Source organism: Myiozetetes cayanensis, unplaced genomic scaffold, assembly GCF_022539395.1.
Source record: "Myiozetetes cayanensis isolate MyiCay16 unplaced genomic scaffold, myiCay2020 scf621, whole genome shotgun sequence".
NCBI classification, from domain to species: domain Eukaryota; kingdom Metazoa; phylum Chordata; class Aves; order Passeriformes; family Tyrannidae; genus Myiozetetes; species Myiozetetes cayanensis.
In genome coordinates, this window is record NW_026087878.1 from 5,725 (window position 1) to 25,734 (window position 20,010).

Below are 20,010 nucleotides of genomic sequence, written 5' to 3' on the forward strand. Positions count from 1 at the left end.
GGAAATGGGGCTGGAGCCACGAGAGCCTTCCCTGAACAACATTTCTGGAGCACGGACAGCGTCCAGGGTGCCCCATTAATGTCTGGGGAGGGGTCTGGTCATGGGGACCCTCAGGGCTGTGGGGACAGGGGGTGGCAGAGGGGGAGGGGGGCCAGCAGGGCAGTTGGGCCGGGCCAAGGGGCTCCCCAACAGCCCCCTGGACGTGGCATCTGAACCCAACAACTGCCAAAACGGCCGATGGGGACCCAGCAGGTGAGTGGGAACGGCACAGCTGGGCCCACAGGGGGAATCTGAGTGGGCCTGGGGTGTCCCGTGGGGTGGGTGGGGTGGGGGATGATTCCCTTTGGGAAGAAGAGTTTGGCTGTTCCAGAGCTTCGGTGCTGGATGTGGATGCTGGGAGGGAAGGGAGGGTTCCTGGGCATCCCTGGGGACACCCCACACCTCCTCCCCTGCCGCTGTCACGCTGCAGGCAGTGGGCACTGACGAGGGGGTGGCTTTTCACCGCGTTCACTCCACCCCAATTTACAGCCCGGCCTCAGAAATGGCCAGAAACATCACTGGGTTCCTCCCAGATTCTTGGTAGGCTCTCCCAGATTCTTGGTAGGCTCTCCCAGATTCTTGGTAGACTCTCCCAGATTCTTGGTAGGCTCTCCCAGATTCTTGGTAGGCTCTCCCAGATTCTTGGTAGGCTCTCCCAGATCCTTGGTAGGCTCTCCCAGATTCTTGGTAGGCTCTCCCAGATCCTTGGTAGGCTCTCCCAGATTCTTGGCAGCCCCGACAAGGCCACGGGAATGACCAGAAGATGCTCTTCTGATGCGCTTCTGCTGTGGGGAGTGCTGAGAGAGTTGGGGCTGCCCTGCCTGAGGAGGCTCCAGGGGAACCTCCCAGCCCCTCCCAGCACCTGAAGAGGCACTTGCAGGGACAGGATGAGGGGGCATGGCTTCAGACCAAGAGAGGGCAGGCAGAGATGGGATATGGGGAAGAAATTTTCCCCTGTGAGGGTGGGGATGCCCTGGCACAGGATGCCCAGAGCAGCTGTGGCTGCCCTGTTCCTGGAACTGTTTGGGGTCAGGTTGAATGAACAACTCCCTTCCTGGGGTTCTGTATCAGCAAGACATCTTCCAGCAGGTCCTGCTTGTCCCATTTTTAAAACTGCTGGGCCGGTTCTCCAGGAGTGAAGGAAGGGTTGAGCTGGAATTCCTGAGGTGGGGGTGGAGGGGGAGTGTTTAGGACCGAAGGGGGACAGCCCTGCAATCTGAGTGTGGTCATTTGTGCTCTTCCAGGAGGCTCAGGGACCTGGACTGAACCAGTGGTTCCCTCCCCACGAGTCCCCTCAAGAGGGATCTCACTCTGGAGCCCCTGAGGTGAGTACAACCGTGCTGAGTGGCTGTGACAGCCAGCAGCTAAAACAGGACCCTGATTTCAGGTGGCTCTACGTGATTTTATGGCAATCAAACCAATAAATGCACTGAGAACGAGCAAGGTGATTTCTTTGTCACCATTTTAACCCAAAGGAGGCTTTTTTCCTTTGCTCTGCTGGCTGAACAACATCTTTGACAGTGAACAGCTAAATCAGGAACCTGATTTCAGGTGGCTCTGTGTGATTTTATGGCAATCAAACCAATAAATGCCCCAAGCACGAGCAACGTGCTCGGTGTAGAAATAGATTTAATTCATGTTGGTGGATTTTGAAACTGAAATTCTCTGTAAATGAACACCATTCTTGTTCAGATCAGAAGAGGTGTTTCAGATGGTGCTTTGGAATAGGACAGAATACCTGTCCTCCTCATACCGGGATAAAGTAAAGAAGGAATATTAGATCTCCAGGAATATTAGATCTCCATGACTGTCAAAGGATTCTTCCAGATATTTGGACTTCATTTTGTTCTATTTATTTTTTTTTTGTCATTTAATTTTATTTGACACGTTCCAAATCCACGTATCCAAACACACTCAGTAAAGTTACAAGATAATGGAAGGCAACTAATTTTGACATATTGCCCCTAATGTCGCGTTGTTTGGTGCTAAAATCCCCTGGTAAGGGATTTTTTTAAGGTAAAAGGTTTTCAGAAATCACTTTTTGAAACAAACCAGAGCTCTCCTGGGACAAGCAGTGACAAGGACGAGGGGGAATGGCTTTCAGCTGACAGAGATTTAATGGGATATTCGGAAGAAATCCGTCCTTGTGAGGGTCGTGAGGCCCTGGCACAGGTTGGGCAAGGAACCTGCATCTGCCCCATCCCTGGAAATGCTCAAGGCCAGTTAGACAGGGCTTGGAACAGCCTGGAATGGTGGAAAAATGGCAGGGGGTTGAAACGAGACGATCTTCGAGGTCCCTTCCAACCCAACCCCTTCCGTGATTCTGTAAAATCACTTTAAATTCCACAATTGTCACCTCAACCTCCCGCCCCTTCTCTCGCAGGAGACAGAGGAACGCGAGGAACAGCGGAGGAACGGCCCAGACGGAGGAAAGCGTGAAAAGAAAGCAGAAAGCCATGAAAACCTGGCCGGGACAGAGGCAGGAACGCCACCGGAGAGCGGAGCGGGGACATCCCCGAGCCCTCCCCTTCCCATCCCCGCGCACAACCTCGGCGAGATCGAGACCGAGCTGCTCCGCGCCGACGAGGAGCTCGACTTTGGCCACTCGGTGATGCCCGGAGAGGCACCGGCAGCCCCTGAACCTCCTGCCAGACCCCCCGAGGGCGGCTTTTGGAGCCGCGTTGACCCCCGGCTTCGGCTGCCCCTGCGGGAGGGGCTCGCCCGCTGCGGGCGGGACGAGTACGAGGCGGCGGCCGCCAAATTCTCCACGGCCCTGCAGGTACCGGGGAGGGGAGGGAGGTGTCGTGGTTTTTTGATCCGGCCGCTGCCTCTCCCGGGCAGTCTTTGCCCCGCGTTCTCCACCAAAAACAACGCGGGTTTGCTCTGGGTCAATTTTTCTTACCTCCCCCCCGCCCAATTGCTATAAAGTTGAGAGAAGGTTTATGCAGACAAAAGGAGACCTGATTGGGGAGAATGATATTAGGATTTATTACTAGCAAGATAAAAAAACTAAAGAGCTACATCTACAGCAATTCTAATTAGGTATAAGTGTTATGTATTTACAAAGATGCCTCTCCCCACCGTGAATCACTTCAGCAGGAGAAGCAGCCTCTTTCTTTCTTTTCTTTTCTTTCTTTCTTTCTTTTTCTTTCTTCCTTCCTTTCTTTCTTTTTTTCTTTCTTTCTTTCTTTCCTTTCCTTCCTTCCTTTCTTTCTTTCTTTCTTTCTTTCTTTCTTTCTTTCTTTCTTTCTCTCTTTCTCTCTTTCTTTCTTTCTTTCTTTCTTTTTTTCTTTCTTTTCTTTCTTTCTCTTTCTTTCTTTCTCTTTCTTTCTTTCTTTCCTTTCCTTCCTTCTCTTTCTTTTTCTTTCTTTCTTTCTTTCTTTCTTTCTTTCTTTCTTTCTTTCTTTCTTTCTTTCTTTCTTTCTCTTTCTTTCTTTTTTTTCTTTCTTTTCTTTCTTTCTTTCATTTCTTTCTTTCTTTCTTTCTTTCTTTCTTTCTTTCTTTTCTTTCTCTTTCTTTCTTTCCTTTCTCTTTCTTTCTTTCTTTCTTTCTTTTCTTTCTTCTTTCTTTCTTTCTTCTTCCTTTCTTTCTTTCTTTCTTTCTTCTTTCTTTCTTTTCTTTTCTTTTCTTTTCTTTTCTTTTCTTTTCTTTTCTTTTCTTTTCTTTTCTTTTCTTTTCTTTTCTTTTCTTTTCTTTTCTTTTCTTTTCTTTTCTTTTCTTTTCTTTCCAGAGCTCTTTTAAAATAACTTTGCAGCACTCCAAAGTCCTTCTAGGATGACGACTCTGATTTGTTGCAGCTGAAATTCTTTCTCTTTCTCTCTCTCTTCTATGAGAGGGGTCTACCCCCCTCCTGGGCTAAGACCTGGGGGGTTACCCAGGACCTGTAGGGTCTTCCATGGACTGCAAAGGGACACTTGGCTACCATAACCATGGATCTTCACCTCAGGGTCACAGGGGATAATGGTTTTTGAGTCCACCCCTGGTTTTTCCTGTGGGGTCCCTTCCGTGGGAGAACAGTCCTTGATAGACTTCTATGATGTGGGTTCATCCCTTGGACAACAAGGTCCTCCATTCTCTGCTGTCCCTCAGGGTCACAAATTCAGCTGCACCAGCATGGATCCCTCACTGGGATCCCAGCTCAGGGTCACAAATCCCAGCTCCAGCATGGATCCCTCACTGGGATCCCAGCTCAGGGTCACAAATCCCAGCTCCAGCATGGATCCCTCACTGGGATCCCAGCTCAGGGTCACAAATTCAGCTGCACCAGCATGGATCCCTCACTCAGATCCCAGCTCAGGGTCACAAATCCCAGCTCCAGCATGGATCCCTCACTCAGATCCCAGCTCAGGGTCACAAATTTACCTGCACCAGCGTGGATTCCTCACTGGGATCCCAGTTCAGGGTCACAAATCCCAGCACCAGCGTGGATTCCTCACTGGGATCCCAGTTCAGGGTCACAAATCCCCAGTTCCAGCATGGATCCCTCACTCAGATCCCAGCTCAGGGTCACAAATCCCAGCTCCAGCATGGATCCCTCACTGGGATCCCAGCTCAGGGTCACAAATCCCAGCTCCAGCGTGGATCCCTCACTCAGATCCCAGCTCAGGGTCACAAATCCAGCTGCACCAGCATGGATCCCTCACTGGGATCCCAGCTCAGGGTCACAAATCCCAACTCCAGCATGGATCCCTCACTGGGATCCCAGCTCAGGGTCACAAATCTCCAACTCCAGCATGGATCCCTCACTGGGATCCCAACATCTCACCTGAGTCGTTCTGCTCCAGCAGAAGTCTCTCCATGGCCTAGAAGCCTCCAGCAGGACTCTGTTTTGTTTCAGGCCTTCTCATGAAGTCTCAGCTTCCTCTTGCACCCTCTTACTTCAGTGTAAGCTCCTCTACGAGCTGCACGGGGGTCTCCTCACCCCAATAATCTTCCACAGGTGGCAGGAATTTATTTTTCAGTCTTTTCCCTGCTGAAGGGAGAGAGAAAGAGAGTAAGAGAGAGGGGAGGAGCAGCTCCCCCCTTCAAACTTCTCCCTCCTGCTGCTGCCAGCTTTGCAAGAACTTTTATAGCAGTGAGTGAGTAAAATTAGCAAGTGTCATCCTTTTTTAGGTGCTTTTTTTTTGCTCCCTGTATTCAGAAATGAGCTGTGGAGGGGACAGAACCACCGAGAAGAAAGGAGGACTTGCCTCATCCTAAGAGGAAATGGAAAGGCTGGCAAATAGAAATACTGGGGAAAGAGTAACAAGAGATGAAGGAATTCTTTCCTGGGATTGTGGACAGAGTGATTGGAACATCCCAGAACTGCAGGGCTGGGGCTTCTCAGTGGTCTCCTAATCCAGCTCTCCTCAGAAGCAAAATCCAGAACATCCCTGAAGGACAATTCTGGGCTTTGTACTGATTTTTTTTTTCAATGCTAACTTTAATTAAGGCCATTGTGCTTCAGTTTTCTCCACTGATCAGTCACAACAAGCACTTCCACCTAACAAATGGTGTGTTATAACATCTGTAAATAATGGTTTTGTTTCGTGTTTCAGCTTTGCAGCAGAGGCTTTGCCGTGGAGGACCCCTTGGAGTCCTCTCCAGAGGACATTTCCAGGGTTGCCGGTTTTATTGAGGCAAAACTCGTCACCTGTTACTTAAAACTGGGGCAGCCTGGCATTGCTCTGAGTCATTCACACAGGTAAGGAAAAACAAAATCTCGAGTCAATTCACTGCTAAGACTGAAATCCAGGACTGAACAAAGCCAGGGATAGGAGCTGTGCAGGGAGAACCATTTTCTAACGAGAAAAGAGGAACCAGTGAAACACACCTGGAGTGTTGCACTGGTGTTTGGATTGGACTGATTTCTCCAGACTGAAGATTCCAGTTGTAACAGCCCTGTAAACATCCACTGCTTTGATGGTGCAGAAGGGAAGGAGCTCCTGTGTGCAGCCCCCCTGAGCCCAGACACAGGGAGGGGGTGAATCCTTCAGAACAGTCCCAGGCACCAATTTTGGGGCTGAGTGCCCAGGAGTGGTCAGAGAATGTCAGGGGCACCTCCAGGGCTCAGCCAGCAGGAACAAAACCCGCATTTCTGCCAGGTGGACTGTTCTGAAGTGGGAGCAGTGAATCCTCCCACCAGAAGCTGCCCAATCTGCCAATCTCACTGCTGAGCTGCTGCCAGTTCTACCATGCCAGTATTTATTATATTACCTTTAAAGCCTGAAATCTGTTACATCTGTTGAACTGAGGGTCTAAACACACCTGCCAAAGGTTCACCCAACACAGAACCCACCCCTTGTGCAAGGAGGTGTTTCAAAATCTCTCATTAACGTTATGATACCTTCCACATGCACAGTGTTTCCAGGGAGATGGGTCAGGCACCTGTCTGGGGAGCTGAGGGTTAACGAGAACTTGTGCTCGCAGCAGTTTTGGCTTCCCTTACCCACACACCAAAGGCAGAGGGAGTATTATCCCTGGAGCTTTTTTTTCCTAGAATACACAAAACTCTAATGAAATTGCATTTATGATAAAACAACAGTGAAAATTTTGCTGATGCTTGTCCATCTGGAGAGAGGAGGGGAGGGAGGCAGAGAGAAAGAGCCAATTGATATTTGAGACGCAGAGTTGTAGAGAATGAAGTGCACGTGGCATTTGCCTCAACCACAGCTTGATTCCCACGAGCTCTGCTGATGTGAGGAGCAACACCCTAACCCTTGTCCATCCTTCTTCTTCTTCTCTCTCTCCCCAAGGAGCATCATCCAGAACCCCTCCTATTTCCGCAATCACCTGCGCCAAGCCGCCTGCTTCCGATGCCTGCGGAGATACTCGGAAGCCGCCAGGTAAAAACTCCCCTTGCAGGGGTTTCTCTCCTTCCCAGCCCTCGGGAGATTGGCTCTGTGTGTGTGCCTGTGATCTCCAGCAGAGCTCCAGCCCTCCCAGCTGGTGTGAATGTGAATAATCCCAAAGGACACGACGGGGCCGTTTGGTGGTGGAGAGTTCACCGAGCTAAAATTAACCTGATGCTCTGAAGCTGGGCAAGGAACTGAGAGCTCTGTGTGATTTTTTGGCCCCAAACCCTCACGTTGCACTCATTTTTAATCTGATCTCCTCTCAATCTGGCCACAGACAACCCCTTCCCTGCCTCATTTCTGCTGCTTATTCCTCTCAGAAGCGCCATGATCGCTGACTGCCTGTACGTCCTGGCAGGGGGCACCAGGCTGGGCACCAGTGACCTCATCCAGCTCTACTGGCAGGTAAAAACTGGAGAAATTGGGTGTCTGTCCCAGCAGTGGGATCAGCAGGGGGAGGGATTCCTGCTCCAAAAGACCACCTGCAAAGGGGGCTCTCGGGCACATCAGCCAGCAGGACTTCATCACATTCCTCCCGGATTTCAAATGGAGGAGATTTGTTTGGACTGATTTTAAGGGATAAATTCAAGGCTGTTAACCCTTGGATCATGGTTTAGTTTCATGGGCTGCTGTAAAATTTAATTTTGGGTGCTGTTGCCTGAGCTGTTTTTTCTAAACCCTTCCTGATACGGAGAGCACGGAATCACTTTTTCTTTTCATCTAAAAGGCAATTAATCCAGCAATTGTCTCCTCGTTGAAGGCAGGGGTTTGTGGAGTCCCTACCCAGCCCACCTGATTGTTTTCCTTGTTTGTTTTTTTTTTAACTAGCCATCACCCAACATCAAACATCTCATTCCTTCGCCCTCTTTTTTCTTTAGGCTCTGATTCAAGAAGCCCTCAGTGAAGAAGCGTCTTTTTCTGTCCTGTACACACCTTTTGAGAACGAGGACGAGGCTGACAAAATAAGGGAGGCCACTGAAACCTTTGCTGAGAAGCACCCTGATTACGTGCAGCACGTATTTACAGGTAGCAGCAGGTTTCATGTTTTTAAGCCCTCTGTGTGTGGGGCTGAGCTCAAACGAGTTTGAGGTGCTTGAGCTCCTGTTCTATCTCAGGCATCAGCAAAACTGTTGGTGCAAAAGGCTGTAAAGTCCTAAATTTCGAAGCCCAGTGAGAGCTGGGTGGGTTGGTTTGGTCACTTGGTTCTGTGAAGCTTTCTGGAGAACATTTCTCTTTCTCAGACTTCCTTATTTATCTCAAAAACAAAACAAAACAAAAAAACAACAAAACTTCTCTTGCAACCGAAAAGAAATGTGAGAGTGGAAATCATTTTCCTTTCCCTGTCACAGATCCTTATGGAATTCACCTGTTGCCAGAGGGAGCTGAATCTCTGCCTGACCAACAGTACTTACTAACCCTGGGCTTCAGAGACAAAGAGCTTGGAAAAAACGTGGAAAAATCTGTAACTCGAAAGCTGCCGATCTGTCCAGGTGGGCCAACTGGCTCAGGAACTGAGGTGGCTCAGGGGTGACCCCAATAATCCTTGATAAATGATAAATCCTTGATAAATGATAAATCCTCAATAAATGAGGAGAGTGGGGGGTGTCTCTGTGCTGGCAGCCCTGACTGCTCAGGGAGCTCTCCCCTCCCAGTTTGAACCAACATCCCTCCAGATCCTCTGAGAAAAAAAGGGAGATGAACAAAAACAACCTCTCTGGCTCTGTGGTTTCACCTCCTAGACCAGAAAACGCCTTTTGGCCCCGGCACGGAGGAGGGAACAGAAACATTTTGGGAGAACGGTGGGAAAAAGGTCATGGCAGTCCTCGATTTTATTGGAAGCACCAAAATAAAGGTGAGAGTTACGTTCTCTTTGGGGTGTGGGGCGACACAAAGCTCTGGGTGTAAGGAAGGACGTGTGGTTTTGGGGTGTAATTCCTGCTGCAGGTGGTCCAGAAATGCTCCACGAATTTCCACAGGAACGGAGTTCCCGTGGGTTCAGGCACTTTACAGAAGGAGCTCTGAGTTTCTCCTCTAAACTCTTGATTTTTCCCAGACCAACAGGACAACAAGAAGCCCCCGGGGCATGGGAGGGCTCCAGGGATCAGGGATTTTCCCCTGAGTTTCTCCTCTAACCTCTTGGCTTTTCCTGGGACAAACAGGACAGTGAGAAGCCCCTGGGGCACAAGACTCCAAGGATCAGGGATTTTTTTCCCTGAGTTTCTCCTCTAACTTCTTTCCCCCTATCCAACAGGACAACGAGAAACCCCCAGGGCACGGGAGGGCTCCGAGGATCAGGGATTTTTCCCTGAGTTTCTCCTCTAACCCCTTTATTTCCCCCGGGCCAACAGGACAATGAGAAGCCCCCCGGGGGGCACGGGAGGGCTCCAAGGATCAGGGATTTTTCCCTGAGTTTCTCCTCTAAACTCTTTATTTTCCCCCGGACCAACAGGACAACGAGAAGCCCTCGGAGCATGGGAGGGCTCCAGGGATCAGGGATTTTTCCCTGAGTTTCTCCTCTAAAGTCTTTATTTCTCCCGGGCCAACAGGACAGCGAGAAGCCCCCGGGTCACAAGACTCCAAGGATCAGGGGGTTTTTGTTCCCTGAGTTTCTCCTCTAACCCTTTTATTTCCCCCTATCCAACAGGACAACGAGAAGCCCTCGGAGCATGGGAGGGCTCCAGGGATCAGGGATTTTTCCCTGAGTTTCTCCTCTAACCATTCTTTATTTCCCCCAATCCAACAGGACAACGAGAAGCCCCCCGGGGCACAGGAGGGCTCCAAGGATTTTTTTTTCCCTGAGTTTCTCCTGTAATCATTCTTTATTTCTCCCGGGCCAACAGGACAAAGAGAAGCCCCCGGGGAGCACAGGAGGGCTCCAAGGATCAGGGATTTTTCCCTGAGTTTCTCCCTTAACCCCTTTATTTCCCCCGGACCAACAGGACAATGAGAAGCCCCTGGGGCACAGGGCTCCAAGGATGAGGGATTTTCCCCGGTTTCTCCCAACTTTATTTCCCTGCCCAACAGGACAATGAGAAGCCCCCCAGGGCACGGGAGGGCTCCAAGGATCAGGGGGAGGTTGTTCCCTGAGTTTCTCCTCTAACCTCTTGGTTCTTCCCGGGCCAACAGGACAACAAGAAATCCCTGGGGCAATGGGAGGGCTCCAAGGATCAGGATTTTTCCTGAGTTTCTCCTTTAACCCCTTTATTTCCCCGGACCAACAGGACAACGAAGCCCTGGGGCATGGAGGGCTCCAAGGATCAGGGATTTTTCCCTGAGTTTCTCCTCTAAACTCTTTATTTCCCCCGATCCAACAGGACAACAGGAAGCCTCCCGGGGAGCACGGGAGGGCTCCAAGGATCACAGATTTTTTCCCTGAGTTTCTCCTCTAACCATTCTTTACTTCTCCCGGGCCAACAGGACAGTGGGAAGCCCTGGAGCACAGGACTCCAAGGATCAGGGGGAGGTTGTTCCCTGAGCTTCTCCTCTAACTTCTTGACTTTTCTGGGACAAACGAGAAGCCCCTGGGGCACGGGAGGGCTCCAAGGATGAGGGATTTTTCCCTGAGTTTCTCCTCTAAACTCTTTATTTCTCCCGGCCCAACAGGACAACGAGAAGCCCTCGGAGCATGGGAGGGCTCCAGGGATCAGGGATTTTTTCCCTGAGTTTCTCCTCTAACCCCTTTATTTCCCCCTGACCAACAGGACAACGAGAAGCCCCCCAGGGCACGGGAGGGCTCCAGGGATCAGGGGGAGGTTGTTCCCTGAGTTTCTCCTCTAACCTCTTGGTTCTTCCCGGGCCAACAGGACAATGAGAAACCCCCGGGGAGCACGGGAGGGCTCCAAGGATCAGGGATTTTTCCCTGAGCCTCTCCTCTAACCTCTTTATTTTTTCCCCAGGACCACAGGTCAATGAGAAGCTCCCGGGGCATGGGAGGGTTCCAAGGATCAGGGATTTTTCCCTGAGTTTCTCCTCTAACCTCTTTAATTTTCCCGGGCCCACAGGTCAATGAGAAACCCCCAGGGCATAGGAGGGCTCCAAGGATCAGGGATTTTTTTCCCTGAGTTTCTCCTCTAACCTCTTTGTTTTTCCCGGGCCAACAGGACATAGAGAAGCCCTCAGGGCACGGGAGGGCTCCAAGGATCAGGGGGAGGTTGTTCCCTGAGTTTCTCCTCTAACCTCTTGGTTCTTCCCGGGCCAACAGGACAACGAGAAGCCCCTGGGGCACGGGAGGGCTCCAGGGATCAGGGATTTTTTTTTCCCTGAGTTTCTCCCCTAACTCCTTTATTTCCCCCTGACCAACAGGACAACGAGAAGCCCCCAGGGCACGGGAGGGCTCCAAGGATGAGGGATTTTTCCCTGAGTTTCTCCTCTAACCCCTTTATTTCCCCCTGACCAACAGGACAACGAGAAGCCCCTGGGGCACAGGGCTCCAAGGATGAGGGATTTTTCCCTGAGTTTCTTCCCTAACCCCTTTATTTCCCCCGGGCCAACAGGACAATGAGAAACCCCCCAGGGCACGGGAGGGCTCCAAGGATCAGGGGGAGGTTGTTCCCTGAGTTTCTCCTCTAACCTCTTGGTTCTTCCCGGGCCAACAGGACAACGAGAAGCCCCCGGGTCACAAGACTCCAAGGATCAGGGATTTTTTTTCCCTGAGTTTCTCCTCTAATCATTCTTTACTTCTCCCGGGCCAACAGGACAACAAGAAATCCCCGGGGAGCACGGGAGGGCTCCAGGGATAAGGGATTTTTCCCTGAGTTTCTCCTCTAAACTCTTTATTTCCCCCTGACCAACAGGATAACGAGAAGCCCCCGGGGCACGGGAGGGCTCCAAGGATCACAGATTTTTTCCCTGAGTTTCTCCTCTAACCATTCTTTACTTCTCCCGGGCCAACAGGACAATGAGAAGCCCCTGGGGCACAGGGCTCCAAGGATGAGGGATTTTTCCCTGAGTTTCTCCTCTTACCCCTTTATTTCCCCCGATCCAACAGGACAATGAGAAACCCCCCAGGGCACGGGAGGGCTCCAAGGATCAGGGGGAGGTTATTCCCTGAGTTTCTCCTCTAACCTCTTGGTTCTTCCCGGGCCAACAGGACAACGAGAAGCCCCCAGGGCACGGGAGGGCTCCAAGGATGAGGGATTTTTCCCTGAGTTTCTCCTCTAACCCCTTTATTTCCCCCTGGCCAACAGGACAACGAGAAGCCCCTGGGGCACAGGACTCCAAGGATGAGGGATTTTCCCCTGAATTTCTCCCCTAACCCCTTTATTTCCCCTGACCATCAGGACAGGCGCAGCCCCTGTGCCCGCGCCATCGAGCGCTTCCAGCGCGCCGCTCTGCTCGGCCGCTCGCACCGAGGGCACGAACAGTCCCAGGTGATGGCCCAAGCCCTGGCCGAGCTGGCCACCGTCCCCTACCTGCAGAGAGTCTCTCAGGAGGACGACAGACTGGTAGGTTTGGATTTCCAGCATTCCCTTTGCAGGGCTGGGAGCCGGGGGAGGGAAAGGGCCGGAGGGAATTTGTCCCCTGGAGGGACCTGAAGGAATTTTTTAATCCTCCCTTTCAGTGCGTTGTCAGAGGAGGTGCTGATCGCCTGCAGGGGTAGCTTTAGCAGAAACTCAAGGACTCACTTGTCAGCATCTGTTTAAAACCCTTTCTTTCCCCCCTTACCCAAACCTCCCCATATCAGTCTGGGGCAGTGATTGTAATCATTCAGATTGTGCCCCCTTGACTTTTCTGACCTCAAAAGGCACCTGCAGCCCAGTTAGAGCTGAGGAGGAGAGGGGGGAAAAGAGGAAAGAATTAATTCTCTGTGCTGGGTCCATCCACCACACACTCCTGGTCTTGGAATAAATCTGATAACTTGTCAGACTCGCTGCAAAGGTGCCATAAATTGGTGAAGAATCGAAGGCTGTTGAGAAAAACGTGGACTGGGCCCTTGGCTGAGCAAACCCAGCTCCAGAAGGGGCCAATGGTGGGAGCAAAAAAGGCCAAAAATTATGATATTAAAGTGGGGTTGGGTAAAAAAGAGGAGGGGGGGGAAATCTCTTCCTTGCTCAGTGTGGGATGATGGATGGAGTTAAACCTAGAGGGGATTCAGGATTTTTAAAAGCAGCTGCAGCTCCCTGGATGGGCTGAGGTCGACATGCTCCACAGTAAAATAATAAATATCTGCTCAGGGGAACAGAACAGAGAGTGGAATGGAGAGGAGACCACCTGGCCCCTCTCCAGGCCAATCCCTGCAGACTGGGAGAACACTGAAAACCCAGAGCGCCTCTCTGACAAGAGGACAAGCAAGATGTTCTGGTGCTGAAGCCACAAACACGTGGAACCCCCTCCTCAGGGGCCAAAAAACCACCACAACCCCCCTCCCATTAAATACACCTATCAGAAATAAAAGGTATTGATGACAGAGGCGCTCAAACTACACCCAAACAGAATAAAAACAGCATAAAAGCAAGTTGGGAACAGGGGGGGAAAGGGGGAAAAGGCTTCCACCAAAGCTGCTGGGAGCAGTCAGCAGGCTGAGCCCATCTTTTTACCCCCCTGAGAGGGTCACCTTGGGTAGGAAATAATCTCTGTGCGCATTAAATGCTGCTTTTACCACCGGAGCTTTTTGCTTGTGCTCCCCCACAGCGTATTGATTCGACTGCTCCATGTTAGAACTTATGATTGCTCAATAAATGTGTCAGTAGGTGGCTTTAAAGCATATTTTTGGAGCACACTGTCACCAGCAACCTTCAAACCTGCCCCAATTTGTCACAATCTGTCACAATTTGTGTTGATAAAAATTGTTATCCTGCAAATTGTTAAAGTGAGCCCTTGGAGATCTCTTAGCAATGGATCTTAATTACTTTTAATGAGTAACAAACTGGGGGGGGAAGAGACTCCAAAAAGCATCGTTTGGGTTCTCTTCAACCAACCAAACGTTTTTTTGGAAGAGACCTCCTGGTGTGCAGCAATCCCACCAGTATCAAATACCATTTTCCACCAGTTTGTTCCCAAAGAGTGATGGATCCAACCCAGTTAAGAGTAACCAGACCATTTCCCAGGGTTTGGGAAGTGTGCAGGATGAGACAGTGCTTGGACTAACCTGGGAAGGGACTGGGGTGAGGCAAAACTGCGGCATTTTAGACCCACGATAAAACAGGGCTGAACAAAGACGGGTTGCCCACGGAAGACAAGTCAGAAAATCACCAAAACGCAAATTATTTTTTAATTAGCCTTTAACCTGCGTGTTCAGGCGAGTTATTTCTGTGTGAATTCCACACTGATCATTTCTGTCGGTGCCACAGCTGCGGTCGCTGACGGCGGATGCCATGGACATGCTGGCTGGGAAAACCGGAGATCGCATCTGGAATAAAATACAGAAGGTAAAAAAAAAAAAACCCTGCAGCAAAACTGATTGGGAAGGAAAGGAAACATCCCCCCTGAGCCCTTTGTCTCTTCAAAAAGCAGGAAAAAAAAACAATAAGGAGGTGTTTTATGAAACCAGACCACGCTCCCCCAGCTCTGTCCACGCTCAGGCCACGGGGACGTGTCTGGGATTTGCCATCGCTGCTCTGCAAACGCCGTCACTCCTGACCAGCTGCATCAGCAACTGTTGTTTCCACCCCAATATGCCATAGCAGGCCTTGTTTTGGAAAAATAAACAGCCAAGCCACAGTTCCAGGTGGGAGCATCATCGAGGTGGGGGCTCCTGGTGACACCCCCAGCAGTGCAGACACCGCTGGATGGCCCTAAAGGAGCTGCTGGAAATCCTGTAAATCCCCTCTGCTGTCACTCCACCCCCTTCCCCGTCACCCAGGACCCGCTTTCCTCGTCCTCACGACACTTTGTGCTCACCCAAAGCCTCCCCAGAATACGAGGGGCACTTTTAACCACAGGAGAAAGTTAAAGCTGACATTTAATTTGGGCAGTTCCAGAAGAGCCCTGGAGTCTCAGTGGCTGCTGTTAACGTGACCAAGCCTTTCCAAAACAGGCACCGTGGAATCAGCACTTTTTGAGCCTTTCCCACCTGCTTTTTTGGCCAGCCCATCTGTTTTCCTAAGGTTTTTTTTAATTTCAGCTTCTTCAAAACGGGGCTGGCACTAGGGATTCCTCCAGTTCTCTCTGCACATTTCTGTGCTGAGCAATCACAGCAGAGCCAGCCCGGGAGGATCTTCAGAGATTCCCAAACTCCCCACATGGCAGTGGATCTCTTGGATCAGCTGTGATGGTTCGGACCTGGCTCCCTCTCAAATGCTCCAACTCTCAGTAACAACCCCTTCCCCCCTCCTTTCTTCTCTTAGGAAATAAAACAAAAAAAACACACTATAAAAAAATTGAAGAACTCGAAATCAAGCTAGTTATATAAAAATATATATATTTTATGTATATTATAGTTATATACAATTAAATTGCTATGTACACGGCGTAGGGAATCCAAACACCACCTGAAGGGAAAGGGGAAAAAGGGACAAAAGGGGACAAAAAGAGCAACAGCCCCAGGGCAAGTTCACCCCCACAGCAGAAAACTCTTTTTTGTGGCATTATGAACAGCTGATCTCCTGAAAATAAATGTATAAATACAAGAGGAAGCCACGCTGGGATTAATCCCCAGTCAGCTCTGCTGCGTTGTGAGTGAAGAAACCACTCCCCACTGAGTTCCTGTCTGCAGATGAGGACTTTTTTGTGGGTTTTTTGTTAATTATTTCACCTTCAAATGCAATTGGCAGGTTGATTCTTTAGATCCCACCATCACCCAGGGCCTGGATCTCGTGTTGAGGGAAGGTGATTCCCACAGAAACTCTGCCTGCTGTCAACAGGCTTGACTGATGCCCCAAAAAGGCTCGATGAAAACTGCTCAGGGACAGTTTTGGGGGTCTTTAAAAGCAGCTAAAAGGTGTTTATTTTTAAGCAGCATCGAGGGGCCCGAAGTTATCCGTGTAAAGTCACGTTATTTATACAGTTTTTGGGGAGAGATTTCAACACCTTTACGTGAATATTCGCATTATTGCAATATTTAATCATAATATTCACAACAGGAGGGGTCTGGGGGTGGAGCCCTTTTTATGGGGTGTTGTCCTGGTGGTCGTTTCAGCATCTTCAGCCTCAAAAGGGGGTGTATTTTTGAGTCTTCCTCGGTGAACTCTTCACCTTTCTGTGTTTGGTTGACTTCCTGGAGGTGAATTCTGCAAGATCTTGGACTCATGGCCCCTCTTTCACCCCTTAATTCTCCTAAGGAACCCTTCTTTATGTCTATTTAGCATTTTGTGTTCGCATTTTAATGGTTTTTTTTAGCATTTTAATGTTTTTTTTAGCATTTTAATGTTCTTTATTTCCCTGTGTTTTGGCTTTATGTCCTTGGTGTGTCAGCATTCTTTGGCCAGGTGTTCTCATCTTCCACCGGCCCTCGAATTTTGGTTCTTTTATTCAAAGGAAAAGATGTTGATTTGGAGCTTCATTTTTTGATTTACTTTATAGAAAAAAAAAAAAAAAAAAAATCATCTTGCCACATGGAACTCTCGTTTTTCTCCACGTGGTGATTTTTGGCATTTAAATGGCAGGAGCTTCAGTTCTCTTTTCTTATCAAGAAAAAAACTTGCCAGGCAATAATTTCCTCATCCCTTCCTTGTCAGAGTTGGCTGTTTTTCAATTCCATTCACAGAGCTGTGAGAAATTCCTGTGTCCATGTACAGATTTCAATGGAAGTGTCTAATCCACAGCAGCGAAATAATTGAATTCAAACAGAAATAAAGATAAAAAAATAATTACAAAGTGGGGTACCACTCCTACAGGCAGCTGCCTCCCTGTGTTTTGTTTCTAATGGCAATTAATTTCTAAATAAATTGAATTTTTTTCGGAATAAATAATGATAAATAAATAAAAATTTTTAAATAATTGAAAAGGTTTTTAAAATTTTAATGGGGGGGGACACGGACTTGTTTGTGATGCCACCTGTTTTTCATTGCAGCTGGCACTGATAGAGGAGGACCTGAGGGAAGGAGAGGAGGATTTCTTGAGGAGCCAAAGGGTGCAAACACCTGGAATGGAAAGCTTGACCCTGGAAAAGTCGACTCCAACGGGACAGGAATACCTGAGGCTGGAAAACACAAACATGTTCATTCCCGACCCACGGAGCTTGGCCACAGAGTCAAAAAGGAGATGCATGGACCTTGTAAATAGTTAATTTTGTGCGGGTTTTGTTAATTTTTATTAATGTTAGTTTGTTAATTTTGTAGCTGTGGGTTTCTATTTCATAGATAAGCTCATTTTAAATTAATCTCATTTTAAATTACAGCTTTAAAATACAACTTTGTCGCATTCGTTTCTGTTTAAGTCGTATTAAGTGATATTTAATAGTCTAAGTTGTAGGGGTATCACTTTAAATTTAAATGGTATTAAATAATATTTACTTGCATTTCTCATATTCATTTAAACCTAATTGCATTCAGTTGTGTTTGTACTCGTTTGAAGTTGTATTCGTTTATATTTAACTTGTATTAAACTGTATTTATGTATAAATTCTAGTTGGATTAGCTTAAATTTAAATGGCATTAAATAGTATTTACTTGCACTAACTTTAAGTTGTATGAATTGAAATTTAAATGGCATTAAATTGTATTGATTTCTATTAACTTGTGGTATGAATTTAAATCTAAATTCCATTAAATTGTATATACTTGTACTAACTTTGTGCTCATTAAGTTTAAAAGGCATTAAATAGTATTGACTTGGAATAACTTTAAGTTTCATTAACTTAAATTTTAAATTAATTGTATTAAATTGTATTTCCTAAATTGCATTAAATTATACTTATTTGTTGCATGTATGTTATATTTATAAGTTGTATGAATTTGAATTTAAATTGTGTTTAATTGAAAAGTTGGATAATAATATGTTGTTGTATAGTAATATTTACTTGCATTAAGCTGTATTTATTTAAATTTCAATTGTATTAAACTGTACAATAATATTTACTCGATTAAGTTGTATTTGTTTAAATGTCAGCTGTATTAAGCTGTAAGCAATGGCATTGCACGTGAGTCACGTGACCTGAAATTTAAGTTTTATTCAGTTTTGTTAAATTTAAACGTTATTAAACTCTATTAATTGTCTTAAGCAACAACAGAAGGCCTGGATTTGCTGCTCTGAGAAAATCCCAAACCCTCTAAAATCCACAGTGTCCTTTAATTCCAGGATCAGGCATTATCCCAGGATTCCTTGGTCCCTGAGGTGTCACAGTGTCCCTGAATTCCAGGATCAGGCAGGATCCCAGGATTCCTTGGTTTCTGTGTCCCTGAGGTGTCACAGTGTCCCTGAATTCCAGGATCAGGCATTATCCCAGGATTCCTTGGTTTCTGTGTCCATGGAGTGTCACAGTGTCCCTGAATTCCAGGATCAGGCATTATCCCAGGATTCCTTGGTCCCTGAGGTGTCACAGTGTCCCTGAATTCCAGGATCAGGCATTATCCCAGGATTCCTTGGTCCCTGAGGTGTCACAGTGTCCCTGAATTCCAGGATCAGGCATTATCCCAGGGTTCCTTGGTCCCTGAGGTGTCCCCCCGATCCCAGGAGGTGCCAGAGTGTCCCAGGTTTTTTTGGCTCTTCCCACCCTACAGTGGGAGGTGCCCATATGTGGCCTTCATTTGCATAAAAGGGGGCGTGGCTCATCAAACAGGTGGATTTATGTGGGTTCTATTTGCATAAAAGGGGGCGTGGCTCTGCAACCAACAAATGAGTGTATTTGAATGAAGTGGGTGTGGCTTCACCTCTGACAAACACATGTATATTTGCATAAAAGGGGGCGTGGCTTCACCTCAAACAAGCTGTTACCTATTTGCATAAAAGGGGGCGTGGCTTCTCAGGTGGACATAGGCGGAGTTTGCACAAAGGGGGTGTGGCTCCACCTCCAATAAGCAGGCACAGATGCCTTTATTTGCATAAAAGGGGCGTGGTTCTGCAACCAACAAATGAGTGTATTTAAATAAAAGGGGGTGTGGCTTCACAATCGACAAGCAGATGCCTATTTGCATAAAAGGGGGTGTGGCTTCTCAGGTGGACGTAGATGGAGGGTGTTTGCACAAAGGGGGCGTGGTTCCACCTCTAATAAGCAGACACAGAATACCTTCATTTAAATAAAAGGGGGCGTGGCTCTGCAACCACCAACTGCATGGGTTTGAATAAAAGGGGGTGTGGCTCCACCTCCAATAAGCAGACACACCTTTATTTGCATAAAAGGGGGCGTGGTTCCACCAAATCCAACAGATGCGTGGATTTGAATAAAAGGGGGTGTGGCTTCTTCACCCCCAACAAGCAGGTGCCTATTTGCATAAAGGGCGTGGCTCTGCAACCAACAAATGAGTGTATTTGAATAGAAGGGGGTGTGGTTTCACCTCTGACAAGCAGGTGCCTATTTGCATAAAGGGGCATGGCTCCACCTCCAATAACCAGACACAGGTGCCTTTATTTGCATAAAGGGGGCGTGGTTTATTAGGTGGACGTAGATGGGGTTTGCACAAAGGGGGCGTGGCTCCACCTCCAATAATCAGACACACCTTTATTTGCATAAAAGGGGGCGTGGTTTATTAGGTGGACGTAGATGGGGTTTGTTTGCACAAAGGGGGCGTGGCTCCACCTCCAATAATCACACACCTTTATTTGCATAAAAGCAGGCGTGGCCCAGCACACCCCCCAGCCCGCGCCCTTCATTTGCATAAGGGGGCGTGTCCCTGGCCGGGGGGGCGTGGCCGCAGGGGCGCCTCCCTCTCCAGCAGGTGGCGCAGCCGCTGCTCGAAGGCGCCGTCGCTCTCGGCGGGGCCGCGCCGGGTCCTCCCGGCCGGCAGGTGGCGCTCTGCGGCCGCGCGCAGCTCCGCCCGGTCATAGAGCGGCGCCGGGTCCAGCCCGTGCCGGTTCACCAGCCCCACCAGGTACTCGCTGTAGTGCCCCCTGGCGGCCGGGAGGACCCGCCGGTGACACAGGGACCCCCAGAGACCCCCAGGAACTTCCCTGTTTCTGCCCAGTTTTCCCCAAAATCTCCCACAAACTTCCCCATTTTTGCCCCAAATTTCCCCATTTTGCAAGATTTTCCCCCAAACTTCCCCCATTTCTGCCCAATTTTCCCCAAAATCTCCCACAAAAAATCCCAATTTATGCCCCATAT

The 20,010-nt window shown here is 48.7% G+C and overlaps 1 protein-coding gene across 1 annotated transcript; it reads left to right on the plus strand.

Moving 5' to 3' along the window:
* Nucleotides 1-237: 237 nt before the first annotated feature.
* Nucleotides 238-17,403, plus strand: LOC126651472 (spermatogenesis-associated protein 16-like). Its single transcript, XM_050337390.1, has 12 exons — nucleotides 238-252; nucleotides 1,284-1,364; nucleotides 2,423-2,818; nucleotides 5,577-5,722; nucleotides 6,774-6,863; nucleotides 7,193-7,277; nucleotides 7,751-7,898; nucleotides 8,222-8,362; nucleotides 8,612-8,724; nucleotides 12,152-12,316; nucleotides 14,162-14,239; nucleotides 16,822-17,403. The coding sequence occupies exons 1-12, from the start codon at nucleotides 238-240 to the stop codon at nucleotides 17,035-17,037; spliced, it is 1,674 nt and encodes a 557-aa protein (XP_050193347.1). The 3' UTR covers nucleotides 17,038-17,403.
* Nucleotides 17,404-20,010: the final 2,607 nt, after the last annotated feature.